At 42.5% G+C, this 22,500-nt stretch overlaps 1 protein-coding gene across 1 annotated transcript in view; it reads left to right on the top strand.

Moving 5' to 3' along the window:
- Window positions 1–22,500, top strand: part of LOC145414848 (PDF receptor-like) — a 180,560-nt gene that overhangs the window by 58,140 nt on the left and 99,920 nt on the right. The window contains exons 2-3 of the mRNA XM_080284270.1: window positions 47–154; window positions 16,140–16,297. Coding sequence (XP_080140396.1) covers window positions 47–154; window positions 16,140–16,297 — 266 coding nt within the window. The remainder of the gene's footprint in view (window positions 1–46; window positions 155–16,139; window positions 16,298–22,500) is intronic.

The following is a 22,500-nucleotide window of genomic DNA, read 5'->3' as shown; positions in this document are numbered from 1 at the left end:
GATAGGCATGAAACTACAGTAAGTCTTTTATCTTCTCCTTCCTCAGATGGATGGTGCAACGCTACCTGGGACAAGATCCTATGCTGGCCCCCCACCCCTGCCCACACCGTCTCCCGCCTACCCTGCCCTCCGCTCAAGGGCGTCGACCCTTCACGTAAGTACCTATACACGTTAGTAGTTCTGCTTGTAGGTGTAAGTAGGATGCTGAGTTCACTGCGCGTAACAGCAACTCAGAGTGTGTATTGCTGTGAAATGCTGCTTGAAGGAGCAAAGTTATATTTATTAATGGGTCGATCTCTCGTGCAACAGCCTGTACCTACTGTAATTTTAAGTAGATAAAGTTGGCTTAGATGAGAGATGAGCCGCCGTGACATGAAGTGCAAATGGCTATGTCAGTAAAATAAGGATTGGCATAACTTGCTCTTTTAATTATGATAAGGAGTGCCGTTATTTGTTGCTAGTAAGGTGGGGAGTTTTGTTAATCAATTCACTAGTAAGGTGAAGAGTGCTGCTCAGTGCTTTCTTAGTACAGTGAGAAGTGCTGTTCATTGCTACTAAAATTCATTTCTTTGCCAGAAAAGTGAAGAGTGCTGTTTAACTGCTGTGTTAGTAGTAGACGGTGGTACAATGATCACTGCTATGTTAGTAAAGTGAGGACTGCTGTTAACTGCTGTTTTAGTAAGATGAAGAATGCATATAGTCTAAGTGCGATGTTGATAAGATGTTTTATGTTACTTGCATTGTTAGTAAGGTGAGGAATGCTTTTAATAGCTACGTCAGGAAAGAGAGCCCTACGATACTGTCTGGCCAACTGCTTAGTTTGTGAAGCATGTAGTATTCACTGGGATCTTCTTTAGTCCGCGATGCTGTACTCCTTGGACTTAAACCGATACCAACATTTTAACCAATAACAAAACCAATACTCCACTTGCACCCCATACCAGTTCCAATACTTCGATACCGTTAATGCACAGATACATTACCGATACCAAAAAATAAATGAAAATAAAAATAAAAATGTAAATCGTCGTCATGGCGCATAGTTGGGTGAGTCTGGCTGGAGTGTTGACAGTGTTGCACAAGTGGTGAGGGGGGTCGGCTGCTTGCAACATGCCAGGCGTATAGCTTGCATTTTTGTGTTGCAGTGTGCGTGTTGCAATGTGTGTGTGTGTGTGTGTGTGTGTGTGTGTGTGTGTGTGTGTGTGTGTGTGTGTGTGTGTGTGTGTGTGTGTGTGTGTGTGTGTGTGTTAGAGAGAGAGAGAGAGAGAGAGAGAGAGAGAGAATCTGAATAGAATGTGACTAGATAACATCCGAGAGAGGAATGAGGTCAACAGAGGGAGAAAAGAGTGAAAAGTGAAGAAGATAAATGAGCGAGAGAGAGAGAGAGAGAGAGAGAGAGAGAGAGAGAGAGACCAGTACAGTCTATCCCGTTCACTCCTCTCCACCCCCCACCCTAATCTTCTTCTGTCCTTCCCCATCAGACTTCTAAGAGAAATATCTGACATAAGCCCTTCCACCGCCCACTCCGCCCTTTATACAACAGCCAATTTAACAAGGTGTATTATTCCCGCCCTGCCACACCTCCAAGCATAACTCAGCCCATCCCGCCCACTCCTCTTCACCCACCCCGCCCACACCTGGTAAAAATGGCTGTCCCGCATAACCTATAGTTCCTTCATTTTAACTTGGTGGAGATTTTCGTTCTTTTGTAGCCCGTTTCCCGTAGTTCATTGGAAGAATATGAAAATACCACGGCTCTGCATCCTCTCTACAGCACTTCTTCGTGACTAGCATCATAGGCTGGTGTAAATCTCTTGCTACTGCTCAGGATTCAAGATGCAGAGATGGCGATGTTACGTCTTGCTACTGTGCACAACGTATACTTAGCGGATTTTCATAGGGTAGATTCTCCCCATCATGCCTCGCCATCCACCACCATCCTAGACAAGCAATTAATCCCAACCATCCCTCCGACTTAAACCATGGGCCACATCCAGCTAGGGCGCCTGAACCCACTAGACCACAAGCGCCCATTTGTTGGCTATACGGTTATCATCCAACGTGGTAAAGTGTTTTCTCGGTTACTATAAACTATGTGCTTGTCATTCACTGTAAAATCACCTGAAGATGTGTGTTTATACTGAAAAAGGGTCTTATCCCCTTTCAGGACGGCTAAAGGCCAAGTGTAGTCAGACTGGAGGATAAATTTTACCTAGACACCAAGGAGACTCACTCTCATAACTAAGGCTCATCGAATTTCATGCAACCACGACTTAGTATTCAAGTCGCGGGAGTGGCCCAGTTCCGTCAGGTGAAGACAAACCGACAATATTCAGTGCACACACAAGCTGGTCAGATCCCCTCCATACGCCCCGCCTCCAGTGTGCCGAACGTGGCTCTGTTTATCTTGGCCATTAGTGATTGGTTCTCTGTCAATGGTGGCTCTCTCTCGCAAATGTTCGCTAAACTTATCTAAGGGCGAGAACTACTTAGGCGAAACTTTCTTAACTGCCCTGCTCTTAAGTGTTAAGTGATAGGCTGGGGAGGAGGTGAAGAGGGAAGGCAGACTGGAGGAGGGATGGAAAGATGGTAATGAGAGGGAGGAGAGGTGAGGAACGAAGGGAGATAGGAGAGGATATCGATGAAAGAGGTAGATAGGAGAAGGAAAGATGGAAAGAAAGAGATGGAATGAGAGAGGATGATGATGGACAATGAGAACTGAGAGAAAAGGAAAGGAAGGAGATGACAAGGGGTGAGGAGAAAGGGATTAGGGTACAGATGGAGGGATAAAACCGAGGACGAGGAGGGAGAGGAGGGGTGTGGAAGGTAGAGTGTAGGCACAATGATGAAGAGAGGGAAGGAGGGAGGGGAGAAGGGAGAGAAGTGGAGGAAATTGATAAAGGGATCAAGATACCATAAGGAGTGGGCGGAGGAATAGAGGGAAGGAGGAAGCATGGAGAGAAGAGAGGAAGAAGAGAGTGGAGAAAACAGAAATAGAGAAAAGAAGAGAAGGAGAGAGGGAAATAAGATGAGAAAAGAAAGAAAATGCAGAGAGAAGGTAGAAGGAAGAGACAGGGAAGGAAAATGAGGAAGCAGAAGGAGAAGGAGAGTAAGATCGGGGACCAGATAAAGAGGTGAGGTGTGGGAGTACGTAAGAGAGGGTGATGACATAGGAAAAGGAGTCGTTAGTGAGGAAGGACAATAACGCTTGGAGGTCAGTTTATCGAGGAGACCCTTTGGGGAATGCGGGGTCAGGCAATTAAGGCAGATGTATGGATAGATAGACAGATAGATATTTAGACAGACTGACAGAAAGACATGAAAAGACAGATAAAGACTGACTCCACAGATAGTGACAGGCAGATAAATATATAGATAGATCAGATACACAGACAGACAGAATAATTCCAAAATTGCACAGTACTTAGTAAAGCCACCAAACTGTCAAACTTGTGCAATAAACTGTGTGGGAATGATTTCACGTGAACATATTACACGTATATACATCAAGGTAAAGGAACGGTTTAAGTTTTGAGGGCACATGCAGAATATTAAATGGGGTGAGGATGGGGTTGGGGGAAGGGTGAGGGGGTGAGGGTGACAGTTGCGTAATTCGTAAAGGTGAGTCGTGATGATGGTGGCCTTTCTCCCTGCCTTACTTTCTGTTTCCTTTTTCTTCTCTCTCTCTCTCTCTCTCTGACACACACACTGTACTGTTCTGGTATAGTGTACATTGTCTTCTAACTTAACGATGATCCCAAACGCTTTTCGGCTCAGTGGATGGCCGAGTGTAGTGAGACTGGAGAACTGATTTGACTGATTGCAAGGAGACCCATTCCCACCTCATAACTAAGGCTTATGGACTTTCCTGCAACCATGCCTCAGTATTCAGGTTGCGGTAGTGGCCCAGTTACGTCAGATGAAAGCGAACCGAAATAACAAACCGAGAGGCTGTAGCATCTGAAAATATACAGCAAAAGACACAAAAGATGAAATTCGTGTTTAAATACAATGAAAACAGATATTTATATGATAGTGAGGGGGCGCACGTGTCCCTTTTGCACCCCCCCCCCCACATACCACAGGGAGATGCCAAAAAAGGTGGAAAAAATAGAGAGGAAAAAGGACGAAAAACGGAGTCGGGCAGAATGGAAAAGATACGAGGAGGGAATACGGAAGAGGGGCGGCGAGGGGAGAGATAAGACATGGGGAGAGGCAGGAAAAAGGGAGGGATGGGGAGACGAGGGGAGGGATAACAGAACGGGAGGGGACAGCAGGGGAAAGGAGTAGATGTGGGAAAACAAGGGTGGATGAGGGATGAGAAGGGATAAGAGAGAGGGGAGAGAGGAGGGATAGGAGAAGGAAAGGAAAGAGGGGAAGGGGAAGAAAGAGGAGAGGAGTGATACGTGGGGAGGGATAGGAGGGAAGTAGACAGTAGGGAAAGGAGAGGGAAGCCGAGGGGAGGGATAAGAGGCGAGGAGAGACGGAGGGAAGGTGGGGGAGGGAAGGGAAGGGGGAAAGACGAGGGAAGGAATAAGGGAAGGAGGACGAAGAAGATACGGGAAAGAATGGAAAGGGAGAGAAGAGGCAAGAGGTATGGGGAGAGAAGACGCAGGGAGAAAAGAGGAGGGGAGGAGAGGGAGAGAGAGAGGAGGGGAGACAAAGAGAATTGAAGGGTCGAATGGCTTTGAACTCTCTGATGTAATGTTGGTGAAATGGGGGGGAGGGAGGGGGGAAAGAGGGACGATTAAAACGATTAAACAAAAGAGAAGGAACAGACAGAGGAGGTGATGAGTGGAAGAGATAGGAGGAAGGAAACTGAGAAAGAAATGAATGAAAGTGAAGGAAGGAAAGGCAGAGGGGAACAATATGAGGAAAAGAGAATGGAGAGGGGGATGCGACAAAGTAAGGGATAAGTAAAAGAGGCTGAAGTATGGAATGGAAGGAGGAAATGAGTGTAATAAAATGAAGGAAGAAAAGTAAAGTGGAACAATAAAAGGAGGAGAAGAAGGAAAGAAGAAATGAACCAAGAAAGGAAAGTCAGGAAGAAATGAATGAATGAAAAAAAAAAAAGTAAGGAAAAACCGAGTGACAGAGAAAGAAGGAACGACAGTGAGGGAAAGACAAGTGAAAGTGAAAGAAGGAAGGGAAAGCAAGGGGTAAGGGAGGAATAAAAGGCTGAAACGAAGGAAATAAGGTACACGCAAAGGAAGTAAAGTAAGGAAGGAATAGGAGAAAGAGAATGAAGGAAACCAAGGAAGAAATAAAACAGAAAAGAAGGAAGGAATGCATGGAATAACTGAGTGAAGGAAAAGAAAGGAAGGAAAAAGCGAAGGAGCGAATGTGTAATAATATTTCCTTAATCAGCAATGAAGCACAGATGAAATAAGAAAAAAAAAAAACAGATTCAAAAGCAATAACATTAGAGAGGAAAAAGAAAGAATGATGAAAGAAGGGCAAAAGAAATGAAGAAGAGAGAGAGAGAGAGAGAGAGAGAGAGAGAGAGAGAGAGAGAGAGAGAGAGAGAGATGCAAGACATTTACATGATAAATGTGTGCAAAGGGAGAAAAGAGTGGGTGAATATAAAGAAAATGGAAGAGAGAGATTAAGAGATAGAGACTGTTTGTGTGAGTGCATGCACGAGAAAAAGGTGATAAGGGGAGAGTGGTGTGTGTGTGTGTGTGTGTGTGTGTGTGTGTGTGAGAGAGAGAGAGAGAGAGAGAGAGAGAGAGAGAGAGAGAGAGAGAGAGAGAGAGAGAGAGAGAGACCAAGCTCGAAAATATGAATAAAAAAACGCTTACGAGAGACAAAGAAACTGGAAAAAGGGAGAAAAGTGACAGAAAAAGGGAGAAAGATATCTGAAAGGGAGGGAGGGGGTGGAGGGAGATAGAGATGAAAGGGAGGAGAGAAATGGAGGGAGTTTTGGACACCAGTGATCGTGGCTGAGAAAACATTTTTATCTCTTGAGTGTGTGTGTGTGTGTGTGTGTGTGTGTGTGTGTGTGAGAGAGAGAGAGAGAGAGAGAGAGAGAGAGAGAGAGAGAGAGAGAGAGAGAGAGAGAGATCCTCCGACAAACTAGCCGTACTGGAAAACCGTGAGAAGCAACACCCAGTAGGATCCAAATACCTAAAATGGACTATATATTTTGAATGGTAGAATTTTACACAGAACCTGCCCCATAAGTGATATCAGCAGCACACCACGTCCTCTGACAGTTATGGAGAGCATTCCCAATTATCTGACATACCCAGTGTCTTTTCATGCAACCAACTTTACGAATGGTTTTTATAGCAAATCACGATGTGGCTTTTCAAAAACTATCTGAAAACCCTCAAATATTATGTCTACTGGTTTATTCTGATGCGAGAGAGGTGAAATAGTTCGTTGTAAATTGATGTATATTAGTGTAACATAATCTGTACCTTCTAAATCCACGTTGTGTATCTCTAAATATGTTACGGTTTTCTGAATGGTCTACTATTTTTCCCCTAATTATGGTGTCTGGCAATTTACGTACTTCAGTAATTAGGCTAATTGTTCTGAACTTTTCTGTATATTTCTAATTTTTCCTCCTAAATACTGATGCAACTTCTGGTAACTTTTAGTATTCAAGGACCACTCCTTCCCTCAGCATTAAGTTAAAAATATGGGTTACATGGTCGACAGTTTTATCTTTAACTTGTGCGAGAACTCTGCATAAAATTTGCTCGCCAGGCATTGCATAAAATTTTCTCGCCAGGCATAGATTTTCATTTTCTTGCCGTGTTTTATTATATTACTTGTAGACGAATGAAGCTATATTGGTAAATGATCCTTTGTGGTGAATATAGGCTTTGGAAACTCGAGTGGGTAATTGAGGGAGTATTTCGAAGTTGTGTTGTTAATACCTTGTTTTAGTTGATTGGGGGTCCAGTACTAGTCTTTATTTATTTGCTGTTATTTAGGCCTATGTGGTTAAGTACAGTTGGTAGTGTAATAGGGTCCTTAATACCTTCTTTTATGTACTTCACTTCTGTACTGTACTTGATATACTGTTTAACTGTGTCCTGGGTGCTCTGGTATAGTACTGCTCGACTGATTTCTCTGTTTTGACAACATTGCTTACTGTTTGTTTGTTTTTTTTACTCAGTTCTGTGTGTATACATGTTTGTACTGTAGGTTCATAAACTGTTGTTTAAAGCAAATTTATGTTTCTCTATCATAGAAATATTACTATGTGTGATTTGTTCTGAAGATTCCTCAGACCAGAGTTATGTGCTAAACGGAACAAACGAAACGGAAATATGTTTTCATATTACGTTAACAAGCACTGAACATCGAAGAACACCGTGTTATGGTTGCAATTCAAAGTTGTTTTCCAATCCTGGCATTAGTAACACATTATCTTGCCCTGATACAGCTAGGTCTAGGATAATCAACAGTCTAGTCAGCTCATATACTCAATGGTGTCAGCAGTTATCTTCACTGAAATACATGAGCCTACGTGATTAGCTTTTTACTCCCACATTGATGACCCTGTTTACTGGTATATGAAACAAGTACGGCAAATGTGAGCGCCCGCACTCCAAAGCAGGCGACTCTATGATCCCTTGAGGCTCGCAGCAAACGCAAATTTCATAGTTAACCCTGAAATCCTTTTCCATAACTGGTTGTTAGGCAACGCTTTCGATTTAAACCTCAACCTCTTCCTCCTCATTATCATCATCATCTCGCCTCTAATATTTTCGTTCAAGTTTCTAGTATGTTAAGCTTTACTGTGCTAAGCCTGCTATTATCTTTACATTTGAATGTAATGTTCTTCACAGGAAAGGGATAAGCCTAGTTTTTCTTGTTTTTTTTTTCCCAATGGCTTGTTGTTAATCGCTATATTTCCAACCACGGTGAATATATGATGTAGGTAAGACAGGGCAGTTAATGTTTATAACGAGGAGTGTGTGGCTATGGTGTGTTATGGTGTGTGGCTATGGTGTGTGACTATGGTGTGTGATTATGGTGCATGTGTGACTATGGTGTGTGCCTACTGTGTGACTATGATATATGACTATGGTGTGTGGCTATGGTGTATGACTATGATGAATGACTATGGTGTGTGGACATGGCCTGGTTTATAATTAATATTCACATTTCCAATAAACTCCAGCTAAAGATACGGGGTAGGTGGAGCAGTGTATATAATGCGTATGGAGATCGGTGTATGGTTACGGGATTAAGAAGGGCGGGGGCGAGGCAGAAAGGGTCGGGTGCGGATAATCAGTGAGGGAAAGGTCAGGTGGTTGGGATTAGGTTACTGAGGGAAGGTACTGAACTGACTACCAAATACCAACCATAAGGTTAATTTTGGCTTCTGTCTGACGATTTTACCATCCATAAGAGAAAGCTGGGATACCGAAAATGTTATAAACTATCACGAGAATTTCAGAATGCTGCATCTTACTCCAGCTTACGACTGGCGATTTTATTAGTGCGTTGATAGGGGTAGCGGTGGTGGAGTCAGGAAAGGGAAAAGCTCGGGGGGAGGGGAAGGGTAGTGAAGTGAGGCAAGCATGGGAATGGAGGAGAGATCTATTGGATTCGGTGAGTGATATCCCTTGTGTTACCCTCGTTTTAGGTCTCACTGCAGTTATATATCTTTTCTTAAACAGTCATCGTTAAGAGACAAATTCTTTTTCCTCGAGGTAGCTTGGACTGCGGATCAAAGAGAGACAATTTGTGTTGTCTCCTACTATACTATCTGTGACAAAGAAGTCTTCAGTTACGTCGCCACACCTTGTAGAGCACATGGGTCTATATTTCCTTGTTGGGACACCGTTGTTAGCTTCTTTAGTATTAGGAAGTCCTTTGTCCATTATTCTTGTTACATCCAGACGATTTTATTTAAACTGGGACAGATTTTCGAACTGGTGGGGCTAAATATTGCCTTCAGCGTCCCCCTCACGAATACACCTCGAATTGAGTAGAATCACCTAGTAGTAGCAAAAATTAGAATATAATAACGCGACACTGGATTCATGAGGATAAAGAAGAAATGGAATGGTGTTAAGTAAGGTGAAATGAAGTTAAAATCGAAAGTAAGGTGAAGAACGCCTGTGTGATCTGTTATTTTACCTCGCAGTGCAGTGTGTGTGTGTGTGTGTGTGTGTGTGTGTGTGTGTGTGTGTGTGTGTGTGTGTGTGTGTGTGTGTGTGTGTGTGTGTGTGTGTGTGTGTGTGTGTGTGTGTGTGTGTGTGTGTGTGTAAATGTGTGTGTGTGTGTGTGAGAGAGAGAGAGAGAGAGAGAGATCGTTTGCCTCTCTATATACCGGCCCTTTTTAATGGTAAATAAACTCCCTGCCGTGACAGAAGAAGCTCCCTCATTATACACTGTACTCCCCATGCATAATTAATCAGATCACCCTCTTTTATGCAACGCTGATATCCCTCCACTCAAGACAGACTTTTCCCTTCTCCTTTTCCTCCTTCATACCCTCTTCCTTCAGTCCTTCTCTCCTTCCTACACTCTCTATTCCCTCCTTTCCTTCTCTCCTTCCTACTCTCTCCTTAGTCCAGTTATATTCTTTTCTCTCTTTCCACCCTTCCCTGTCTCTTTCTTTTTCTTTTCTAGCCTTCTTCCACCCTGTCTATTATCACTTTCTTCTTTCTGTGTGTGTGTGTGTGTGTGTGTGTGTGTGTGTGTGTGTGTGTGTGTGTGTGTGTGTGTGTGTGTGTGTGTGTGTGTGTGTGTGTGTGTGTGTGTGTGTGTGTGTGTGTGTGTGTGTGTGTGTGTGTGTGTGTGTGTCTCTCTCTCTCTCTCTCTCTCTCTCTCTCTCTCTCTCTCCAGGATCCAATTCCATCTTGTCCTCTCATCTTATCCTCTCACTTATCCTGTAATTTTCCTTTCTCGGATCCACTCTCTCTCCTCTTTTGCCTCCTTGCTTTCGTTTCCTTCCTTTCATCTGTCGCGATTTTTCTTTTGCGTATCTCACATCCTATCATTTCCTCGCCTTTCCCTCCCTTATTCTATTCCTTCCTCATCTTTCCCTGCCTATTCCCTTATCCTCTCCTTTCTTTTGACTCTTTTTCTACGACTTCTTTCATCATTCCTCGCTGCATTTTTCTTTTCTCTTTTACTTATGCTTTTTCTACACATCCGTGTTATTTGCTTTGTCCTTCGTTTCACTCGCTGTTTATTATCTTTTTTCCACTTCACTGTTTTCCCATTCCATCCATTTTCGTGTTATGTATTTTCTCTTTCGCTCCTCTATTCTGTCTCCTACCTTTTCTGCTTTCCATCCACTCCTTCTCTTTCTTTTGTATCTCCTCTTTGTTTGGCTTTCTCCTCCACTCTGCCTATTCTTTCTTCTGCTTTCCATCCATCCCCTTTCTTTCCTTCGTATTCCCTTCCTCCAATCTCCTTTACGTTTCTTCCTTTTCACCCACTTTGCTTTTCACTTCTCTTGCATTCCTCCTTCCCCTTTCTTTGCATTCTTCTTTCCTCTTCCCTAGTATACCTCCCTTACCTTTCTTTGCCCTATAAGCCAGCTCCTTTGCCCCTCATATTCTTTGTTCTCCCACCAGCTTCCTCTTCACTCACTGCCCTTCCACCTACGTATACAAATGAAATGGGCATCTATGAACACAAGAAAGGGAGACAGGTTCAGTTTTGCTTCCGTCGAAGGGTAGCCTACAACTTATAATTATTTTCCTGCCGTAACAATTATTTTTTTTTTTCCCAGAAGATGAACAGAGGAAGGAAAACCAAATTAAATAAAAATGCAGGAAGGACAAGGAAAGGGGCGTGCAGATTCTTCCCATGTCTCTCATTCTTCTTACAAAAACAAATCAAGGTTATGTCACTGAATCGATCGTAAATATGCTTGAGAAATCCAGCCCCGTATAAAAGAAGGCTTCCCCACTCCCCCTAGCTATTATTTTTAAGCATATACGGGGAAGTGAGATGGAATACCGTTCAGTACAACTAAACTGAATTGGTTTTTCTTTAGAAAGGAGCAAAAGAAATGTGATTTCCAGATTACTATAACTTGCAAGAAAGCCCACATGCACTCCTGGTGCTTGTTTGCTGTCGTAATGCAATTAATTTTCCGCAAGAAAGAAAGAAAGAAAGGAATGACAAAAACTACAAGATTATAGTCGGTTAACCCGAATCTGACAAGGGTCTCCAACCTCTTTCAGCTCCGTTGATAGCAGGACGTGGTCAGATTGGAGATATGATATGACTAGTTACCAAGGACTCATAGTACTTCATAACCACGAGTCAATGAATTCCAAGCAACCACGACACAGCAGCCGAGTTGTGAAAAAGGTGGCATAGTTCCGTAATAAATAAGATAAAATGTAGTGATACGATCTGTCCAGACTTGTGGGAGGAACCAGTTAATATCTGTTGTTTCTAATGGTCGCATTTTTCAAGATCAGTTTAGTTCTTCCATCTTAACTAGGAGGAGATTTTTGTCCTTCCAAAGCTTACTTCTCGTAGCTCAGTGGCAGAAAAATATAACGCCACAGCTGTACATCTTTTCCATAGCACTTCTTCGTGACCAGCATCATATTCTATTGTTGGCCTCTTCTTACAGCACAACACTTATGATAAGGATATGACATTTTTACGTCAAATTAAAGTAAACAGAGTTGAGAGGAGTCACACTGTCAGAAAATGCACTTACTTCTGTCATCTTCAGCCCTTCCTTCTACGACCTGTGAGGTGAAGTACGGCATCAATAATTTACATCAGGACTTCTTCGTACTCGACCTATCCTTCAAACTGCTTATTTTATCTTTAGGTCGACATAAATCTTTAGTTATCTCCATGCCTGCCACACACGACTCCAGATCTATCGGTATGTGAGTGAGTAGGGGAGGTCAGTGGCTTTTCTTTTCTTTTTTACGTGTCAATTATTTTTTCTTATCTAACAGGGAACTTTGTCGTTTGTGGGTAGGTGACTTTATATTTATCGCTCATCTTCAACAAGGCGTGACGATTGGCTGGTGTGTGTGTGTGTGTGTGTGTGTGTGTGTGTGTGTGTGTGTGTGTGTGTGTGTGTGTGTGTGTGTGTGTGTGTGTGTGTGTGTGTGTGTGTGTGTGTGTGTGTGTGTGTGTGTGTGTGTGTGTGTGTGTGTGTGTGTGTGTGTGTGTGTGTGTGTGTGTGTGTGTGTGTGTGTGTGTGTGTGTGTGTGTGTGTGTGTGTGTGTGTGTGTGTGTGTGTGTGTGTGTGTGTGTGTGTGTGTGTGTGTGTGTGTGTGTGTGTGTGTGTGTGTGTGTGTGTGTGTGTGTGTGTGTGTGTGTGTGTGTGTGTGTGTGTGTGTGTGTGTGTGTGTGTGTGTGTGTGTGTGTGTGTGTGTGTGTGTGTGTGTGTGTGTGTGTGTGTGTGTGTGTGTGTGTGTGTGTGTGTGTGTGTTCCCAACATATACCGAAAAGTTGTGGAAGAGTTTTCACCAAACCTTCATGAACTAGCAACTATGCGGATGTGCAGACGTCTATTACTTTTGGTGAGAATATGATCAGGGACGACCAAATGCCAGCCGCCAAATTATTTCTTTAATATGGACTGGCTTTTTTGCGAAACGCGGTGACTGCATTCCAGAGTTTTACTAATTTTCTTCAAATTTGGTTTGCAGGCAACATGAAGCTCATCCAGTAACATATTTCGGCGGGCGATTAGTATTCATCCCCAGAATGCTTTTGTTTCATTCATCTTGCTTTTGGTGCTTTCCTTTTCTCTCTCTCTCTCTCTCTCTCTCTCTCTCTCTCTCTCTGTCTGCCTGTCGTCATTGCCTCTCATTTTTCCCCTATCATTCGTCTCTTCCTTCTTTCTCTCCATGTGAGTTCTCAGCCTGTCTACTCTTCCTTTCTCTCTATATCTCATCTCTGTCTGCCTATTTCTGACGCTTTTCTTTATATTTTTGCCTCTTTCCTACGCCTTTTCCTTCAATCAATCAATCAATCATTTCCTGTGGCACCCTCGGGGTTGCATAGGGCCTCGATGAACTCACACCACCACATCCTATCTTGTGCTAACTCCTCAAGATCTCCCCAACACTCATCTCCAGCTTCCCGTCTCATTGTCCTCACCCACGTCTCTTTTGGCCTTCCTCTACCTCTCCTACCAAGTGCCACCCACCCTGGTGTACCTCGTACTATTCCCTGTCTCCTATACACATGTCCTAGCCACTTCCATCGTGAGAATCTAACATATTCATCGATCGGCTGCACTCCCGTTATTTCTCTAATTCTACTATTTGGTATCCTTTCCCACCACTTAACTCCTAATATTCTTCTAAGTGCTTTATTTTCAAACACCAAGAATTTATTTTCCATAGTCACTGTGCTGTACCAAGACTCGTGTCCATAAATTAAGATACTCCTAACCATTACCTTATAAAGTTTGATTTTTGTATGCACAGAAAAATTGTTATTATTCCAAATATTTTTAAGCATTCCCATTGCCTGATTAGCCTTCTTTAACCTTTCCTCGAATTCAAAGTTCAAAGAACCATCCTTGGCTAAATAAGTACCTAAATATTTAAACCTATCAACTTGCTTTACAACCATATCTCCAATTACACATTCCTGCGCATTTTCCATATTCATATTGATTATTTCAGTTTTTCCACAATTAATAACCAAACCCACCTTGCGACCTTCACTCACCAAACAGTCCAACACTCTCTGCATCTCTTCTGGCCCATCACAAATCAAAACTATATCATTCTCTGCAATAAATGTGTTTTCTTTATCTACTTCCCACCGACATCTTTCTCCCTCTTTTTGTCTCTTCCTTCTTTGTTTTTTTTTTCTTTACTTCTCTCCCTGACGTCTTTCCTTCCCGTTCTTTCTCTCTTCTTGTTTCTTCATTCTTTCTCTGTAAGTGTTTTCTCAGCTTACTTGCACTTGACACCTCTCTTTCTTCTTCCTTTCCATGCCTCTTCCTTCTTTCTCCGTATGTGTTTCTCTGTCTGCTTCCACCTGACGTCTTTCCTCTCTTCCTTCCTCCTTCTTCTTTTGAGGTTAAAGTCTTGGGGACCCGCCTGCCCACTTTCCCTCCGCTCGCTATCTCTTTGCTGGTCACTGCGGAAAGTTGCGATCCGACTTGACAAAGTTCACTGCCAAAGAAATGCTTTTGCTTTTACTGTCCATTCCTTAACATACACATTTGTCGGAGCCTGACCTTTGCCTTTCAAGGTCGGACTTCACGGTTCAGGGCGCTGGTACGTTTTATGATGAACATGTTGGCACGGAACGGATAAAAATGCACGAAGCTGACAACAAAATCATCCTTTACAAGCCGTAAATATAAAACTTTAATATAGTTATGCATAATGCCATTAGTGCTAAAATATTTCGAAATGAACTGCTGAAGGATAAAACTTTTTACACGCACACGTTTTCAGCACTGAAACATGAAATTATATAATGCCAATAAGCTTGACTTGTCCCTAATCCGTTCTAAAAAAAAAATCTGCTATTACTACTACTACTACTACTACTACTACTACTACTACAGCTGCTGCTGCTGTTGCTGTTGCTGCTGCCACTACTACAACTACTACTATTACTGCTACTACTCCTACTACTACCGGTACTACTATTATTACTACTTAAGTAACAAGAACAATCTAATAATAATAATAATAATAACAATAATAATAATAATAATAATAATAATAATAATAATACCGGTAATAATAACAAAACAACCCCAACAACTTTTCTGTTCTGACTGGACATTTTTGCCTCCTGACCAGCGCAACTCGGCAATTAATTCCACTGAGCTTCATGGGTACCAGAAAACTGCCATTATCTTTAAATTCCTCGTCTTCATACTGAGAATTATTAACTCGTATCAACCAGGTAATTAAGATGCTGAGGCTCGTCGCGTGCGTTGGGGTGTGTGATGGAATGTGGGGTTGTTCTGATGAAGTATGTTGTTCTGACGTGTGTGTGTGTGTGTGTGTGTGTGTGTGTGTGTGTGTGTGTGTGTGTGTGTGTGTGTGTGTGTGTGTGTGTGTGTGTGTGTGTGTGTGTGTGTGTGTGTGTGTTCGCATCACCTTTAATACCATTCAATAATAGATTCATTCATACATTTCTGTGCAGTGTAGCCAAGCCTGTGACAAGAACAACGTTTACGACTTCCAGATCTGCATATGAAGGACTCACATTTCCTCAACATCTCTTACATTTCAACTGTATGAGCACAACCCTCTGTTTTATATCACTCCTCCTCACCATGGACTGATATTGCTGACTAAAACATAACTATAATACGAGTCTATTTGTAATACTCAGAGCAAGCTAAGCAAGAAAAGTGCAGCACAAATGAAAACTTTTATCTGGAAACATATATTATTTTCCTGAGCAATCTGGTGCTAGTTAATGCGTGTGTTTATTGCACCCGCACTCGCGATGATTCAGACTAAAATTTGTGGATGGATTTAATAGAAGGCAAGAATAAACTGACTCGATTTGAAGGGCAATCAGTCAAGGATCGTGGTCACAGGGTACTGTCAACTCAAGCAGTTTTCGTCTGACTTGAACCAAACTTGGTGGGAGGGTGGAGAGTCAAGGAAAAACGAAGGGATTCAGTTTTGAGAATAATCAGTTAAGATCAAGGTCACAGAGCAAGGTCAATATTCGCCCCGTGTGGGTGTATGTGAATAAAATAACTTACACGGCTTTGATTGATTTGTCTCAAACTTGGTGGACAAGCTGAGAATCACTGTAGAAGCTGGCCTGCTGTTTTTAATATTACATGTTAAAAGTCAAGGTCACACGGCAAGGTCAACTCAAACTGTTTTTATCCAATGTTGACTAAAGTTTGAAGAATGACTCTGACTTAAAGTGGGATAAAGACTTTCGATTCTGAGACCAATCAGTCGAGGGTCAAGCTTACAGTGAAAGATCAGAGAGAAAGTTCACTGGACAAAGCCAAATCAAACATCACTGGTTTAATTTAAAGTTGGTGGAAGGTTAAAGAGTTAGGCAAGAATGAAATATCACAGAGTAATTTGTCAGAGATCGAAGTCGCAGGGAACGTCAAATATTCGACCCTTAGACCAGTCGGTGGGGGCGGGTGTTTTGATCTCTGAGTGTTCCTTTGTGTTTATGTGGAAATAATGAGAAATAAATGCTTCTTCTTTTCGTTACAGAGGTGGCGGAGAGGCGATGCACGGGGTCAGGGCTGTGGGAGGGACGCACACCGCAGGAGGGGCTGCAGGGGGGCTGGACCAACTACACCACCTGCCTCATCCCCGAGATACGCGAACTTATGGACAAACTCTACGCCAAGTCGAAGGAGGACGCGCAGGTGAGTCGGGGGAAGTTCGTACAGGTGTGCTCTAGTTTGTTCACATTAACTTGACAGAGGTTTTCGTTCTTTTGTAGCCTATTTTTTGCAGTTCAGTGGCAGAATAGAGCCCGCTTTCTCGTCAATGCAGGAAACTCCCTAATACCACTTCTTAAGCGATTTATCTTGTTTATTATACGTTACTATCTTTTTATGGGTCGCTTAAATCAACGTAACAACGCCATATTCTGCATATGTATGACACAACATGATTTTAACCAGTCGGATTAAAAAATAAATCGCTAAAGAAGAGGTGCTACAATGTCTTCTTAACCGATGAGAATACTAACTTAAGATTCTGCGGCTGTACATCCTTTACATAACATTTTTTTTACTGGTATTCTCTAGTGTAAAGCTCCTGTTACAGCTCAGCATTCAGGATAACGACATGGCAATTTTGGGACAATTTAAAGCCGACAGAATATATAAAAGCATTCTTGGTCCGAATTTGTGTGTGTGTGTGTGTGTGTGTGTGTGTGTGTGTGTGTGTGTGTGTGTGTGTGAAGAGTTAGATTATCCCTGAATAGTGAAGTGTGTTTGACTGAATCTAGAAATTAACATAAGAATTCTAAATATAATATACTGATATCCGTACAGTGAAACGACACCAGCAGAACTTAATTTTTAGAAGTCAAAGGTTTCCCAGGGGTGAATAAAACCATATGGCGCTTTTGTCAGGGCAAAATATATAAACCACGTCATTCGTCACTCGAAGATTATGAGCCTGAAATGAGGTGAGTGTTTTCCCCACTCCTTCATCTAGATAAATCATTAGAAAAGTGTGACCTCCTCGTATGACCTACTTCTAAAATCATCTCCATATTTTAACCATTTAATAAAATGACTAACTTTATGATCAATATTTATGTTTGTTTTTTTTTAATTCCTCGAGGGTCATGAGAAGGGGTGGGAATAAGGGAGGTCAAGGGATAAGTGGTTAATATAGAAATAGATCCCATGGCTCGACACACTATGATCTGATTTACTGATGAGATTCTGGAGAGATAGGTGAGGGGGTGTGAGCAGGTGAGGGATGAGGGATTAAAAAGAGACAGGCTGGGGATTGGGAGACTGGGGGAAGGTATGATGGATGAGGGACTGGAAGGGGAAAGGTGGGGGATTGGGAGATTATGGAACTGAATGAGGGATAAGAGGGTGAAGGGACAGATACGGGATAGTGGGATGGCTGATGAACTGACGGATTACATTAAAGGAACGTGGCAGCATAACAACAGAGGTCACTGCCGACGTAAAGTACGAATAAAAGTAGAGCAGAGATAAGCAAATAAATAAATAAACACAAGTAAAAGAAATATAAAGTCATCAAACATTAAATCCATATAAAAACATCAGGGACACATCAGAAAACTATTCATAAAACAACTACATTTATAACTATGCATAAAAACTAACGCTCACTGAATATGCTTGCGTCCTCATCAGTTGTGGGATGGGAGGGAAGTGAACGAAAGCATGGGAATGTAGAAAGGTACGTGGGAAGAAGAGGAGGAAGACCAAGTGGGGGCGTAAATACTAAGGATGAGAGGCAGGGAGAGATGGAATAAGGGATTGAATTACTACAGGATGGTACAAGAGGAGAGGGGGATGGGACTGGAAGAAGCGAGAGAGAGAAAGCAAGTGAGACTGGAAGGCAAGAAGAGATGGGATCTGTGTGTGTGTGTGTGTGTGTGTGTGTGTGTGTGTGTGTGTGTGTGTGTGTGTGTGTGTGTGTGTGTGTGTGTGTGTGTGTGTGTGTGTGTGTGTGTGTGTGTGTGTGTGTGTGTGTGTGTGTGTGTGTGTGTGTGTGTGTGTGTGTGTGTGTGAGAGAGAGAGAGAGAGACTGGACCGGGGAGGAGTGAAAGCACATGAATGCTAAAGGGAAGGCGGGAGAGACGCGGAAGGAATGAGAATCGGCTGAGAGACTGATTGTAAAAGACGAAAAAGCCTTTGGGGAGAGAGGAAAGACCTGTTGGGGTGAAGGCAGGAAGAGAAGGATTCAGGAAATGTAAGAAATGCGACAACGTGGAGGAATTACGGAAGGAAAAATGGGGAACCAGGAAAATGGAGAAAAAAGAGCGATGGAGGAGGGAGTGAAAGAGGAAAGAGTAGGGAAGGTAGAAGGAGGGGGTGTGGTAACTGTGATGGAAGGAGAAAGGGAAATTGAGGAGGTGGGGAGTAAGGAAGTGCAAACAGGACGAAGAGGGGAGAATGAAAAGGAGCAATGAAACTATGAGGGAGAAAACTGAGAAAAGAGGAGGAGGGGATAGTAAAGAAAGGGGGGAGGGAAAAGTGGGGAAACTGAGAAAAAAAGAGGGGATAGGAGAAGGAGGGAAGAGGGAAGGCTATAAGGGAGGGGGTCTAACTATCTAACTATCAAAGGACTGGAGAGGCTAGACGGGTAGACTGATTGACGGACAGGTTATAATCGGGGGAAGGAAGATAAACGATGGATGCGAGATGATCAATTTTGCAGGAAGGAATGGACCATGGATGGGTGAAATGAAGTAAAGCGGGGTAAAAAATGGAAAAGAGAATGAAGGAGGTAATAAAGGTGAAAGTACTAAAGAAGAGGAAGAGGGACAGATGATGGACAGCAAGGTGGAACAGTGAATGGAAAAGAAACTGGAGAGCAGTGAATATGAAGGAGGGAAAGAAGAACAGATGAATGACAAGAGGAGGGGATAAGGAATAGCGAAGCGAGGGGAACAATAACGATAAAACACCACAAAGGTAAAAGATATGACACTAGACACGAGATTGAAAGATATTGGCTTCACATCGAACCGTGAGAAATAGTGAGCAAACATGAAGGGCAAACAAGAAATGGAGTCTGTAAGAGGGAAGGAGGAGGTAAGGAGAGGAAGGAGGAGAGACAAATGGGGGAGGAACGAGTAAGAAATCTGGAAGGAGGGGGGAATAAATTATATCTATGCAATGTGTGCCAACCCAAACGAGAAGACATTTATTTTCCGGTGAATGAGAGAGAGTAGGAGGAGGGCATGGGATAAGGGATGAGGAAAACAAGGAGGAATATGGGGAAGACAGCGATATGAAGGAGGGAAAAGGAAGAAGGAAATATGGTAAAGTAGGAAGGAAGGATGGAAGGATGGAAGGAAGGGAGGATGGAAATAAGAGAGAGATGGAAGGTCACTGGGTATGAGGTAAGGGATGGGAAGTAGGTTGTGTGGGGCGAAACTGGGAAAGAGAAAAAGGCAGAACTAGGTACAGATAATGTAGAATGTTAGGTTACTACTGGATGCTGAGATGAGACGGGATAAAGGCGGGATCAGATTAACGTTTGATTTACACAGAGATACAAGTGTACTCATTAACGCACACCTTATGATTCTTGTGAGATGGTGTGTATGAAATTAGTAGAAAATGTTTCATGTTCAGTAATTAGACTAACCCCTTTAGTAAGATGTTTTTACTTTAAGTTTCTGCCACCATCAGACGATTTTACTCACCTCCATATGACCGGACTTTAACATGGCTTCTGTTTTTGTTAAATTTTTTCAATGGGACAAAGTCAGGAGATTCTTTGCCGTGGATTATTTTTTTCTTTTTCATGAAACTTGCATCTAAAAAAGGAGCGCGCGTAATGAAGGGAATTAAGGCGTGAGAAATAATCTACATTAAGGCCTGTCTTTAGTCAAATGGTGTGTGTGTGTGTGTGTGTGTGTGTGTGTGTGTGTGTGTGTGTGTGTGTGTGTGTGTGTGTGTGTGTGTGTGTGTGTGTGTGTGTTTCTTACTCTATGCTTGCTACCACCAGACGGTTTTATCCAGCCTACGAAAGACCGACTCGTAGTGAAGAGATGGACCAAAATAGTAATCCTCTCTCTCTCTCTCTCTCTCTCTCCTAACACCCATCAAAAGAAAGGTGCTTTCCTCTGCCGAATTTAATCGCTCGGTGGCAGCAGGAACGTAGCATACAAGACGTCGACGGAAACACATGAGCAAAGCAGCAGCCACACACACACACACACACACACACACACACACACACACACACACACACCGCCGCAAGCTTTCAGGGCAATGACTGGAAATAAACTGTGCATTAGGGATATTAGTGTACTCTCATCATTGGACGCTGACTGCATCTATTTTTGTCATTACTGAGTAATGTTTGTCAAGGGAAAATGTTGGGGATGATGAACTGTACTGATGGTTACAATGATGACCTTCATGATATATATATATATATATATATATAGTAGAGAGAGAGAGAGAGAGAGAGAGAGAGAGAGAGAGAGAGAGAGAGAGAGAGAGAGAGAGAGAGAGAGATGTGGGAGCTAGGGAGAGAGACTAACTAATGGTGAGGCTCTGGATGAATGCTAGAGGATGGGGGGTACTTATCTGTAGCACAGTTGAGGAAGGAGGGTTACTGAAGGGAAGGTGAGGGAAGAGGGGTACTGAAGGGGAGGTGAGGGAGGATGGATACCGAAGGGGAGGTGAGGGAGAAGGGATCCTGAAGGGGAGGTGTGGGAGGAAGGGTACTGAAGGGGAGGTGAGGGAGGAGGGGTACTGAAGGGGAGGTGGGAGAAGAGAAGTACTGCAGGACTGGAGAGAAAATGATGGAAAGTGAAGGAGGAACGATTGAGAGAGAGAGAGAGAGAGAGAGAGAGAGAACGCCGGGAATCAAGCCTTCTAGCTTTTTTTTTTTTTTCTTTCTGCATTAAAGACAAAGGGTTAAGAAGCTGGCAGGCGGTGAAAGCAAGCACCTCTCAAACGCCGCCACCGTGAAATGAAACGCAGCAAATAAAAACAAAGAAGACAAAAGGGGGTATGATAAAGTATTCTCTGGGTGATTCTGAAATTGATGTAAAAACAAAGACAAGATCACAAGACAACATTGAATGAGATCTGATACAATTTTCTCTGCGTTTTTCTGATTATGACGTGAAAAAGACAAAAATGAGAGACAAAAATGACAAAGTTTTCCCTACTCTCCCCTGGAACAGTGAAGTAAAAACAAGGACATAAACAAAGCACAATAAAAAAAAAATATGCTAAAACGTTCTCTGCTTTCTTCTAAAAGTGTGTGGTAAAAACAATGACAAAAAAAAAACAAAAAAAAAACATACAATTGAGCATAAAAATAGCTGAGACAATTTTTCTCTGCGTTCTCCTGAAACTGCGAAGTAGATACCGGTATTTACGAAACAGGATCACGTAAGTAAATACAGAAAAAGACACCGAAAAACATAAAATTCCCTTTGTCTTCTTCAAAAATTGTGATGCTGAGAGGATACGAAAAGTATTATTCTACTTACAGGTATACCTTTGAGGGTCCGTCACCATCTGAAAGTAAAAATAAAAAATATCTATATTTTTTGTAGCCAGTTAGATATGAGAGGAAAAACACACACACACACACACAAAATCAGACTCAGTATATGAAGAGAAGAAAATGGGAACAAAGATGAGAATGGCTCAAACTGATATATTTACCAAAATGATTAGATGATGATGATGATGATGTTAAATATATAAATAGTACATTAATGAGACAAAATTAGGAAAGGAAGACAGCAAAATGTACGAGAAAAAAAATTACAAAAAATGAGCACGTTTGAGGCTAAAATATATCTTTAAAAATGTAAGTGAGACAACAGGGAAACTTAAAAAAATAAAAAAAGAAATAAACAAGACCATAAAATATGAAATGATTTGATTAATGGGAGAAGTTCTATACTGGACGGCGGGAGCATAAAATAAGAAAACGTAATGGAGAAAAGAATGCCCCTGGGACCTTCCCCCCCTTCTCTCTGGGTTGGCAAGAGAAAGAGTGAGTGGGAGGGAGACGGAGATCTTAAGGAGGATTAGTGAGAGGAGTGTGAGCTGAGATAGATGAGGAGAGAGAGAGAGAGAGAGAGAGAGAGAGAGAGAGAGAGAGAGAGAGAGAGAGAGACGGGGGGTGGGGGAATCGTTGCAGTAAAGGATAGCTAGAAAATGGTCCGGAAAAGTGCCATTTCCATCTAGAACAAGAAGAACGAGTGTCATTCCCAACAAGGAGGACATGGAGAACAAGAACATGAAGAACAAGTGCCATATCCAGGGAAGTGAACAGTATAACAGGATAACTTTGTAACCTTTTCCACCCTACGTACAGTCATCGTCAAAAGTCATGTCGCTTCTTCTGCTTTTTTCTCCCTTTAGGG

This window comes from Coenobita brevimanus, chromosome 101, assembly GCF_032717465.1.
Source record: "Coenobita brevimanus isolate Jiangsu-jjx chromosome 101, ASM3271746v2, whole genome shotgun sequence".
Lineage (NCBI taxonomy): Eukaryota > Metazoa > Arthropoda > Malacostraca > Decapoda > Coenobitidae > Coenobita > Coenobita brevimanus.
The sequence above is the reverse complement of the archived record's forward strand: the minus strand, read 5'-3'. Positions and strand labels throughout refer to the sequence as shown.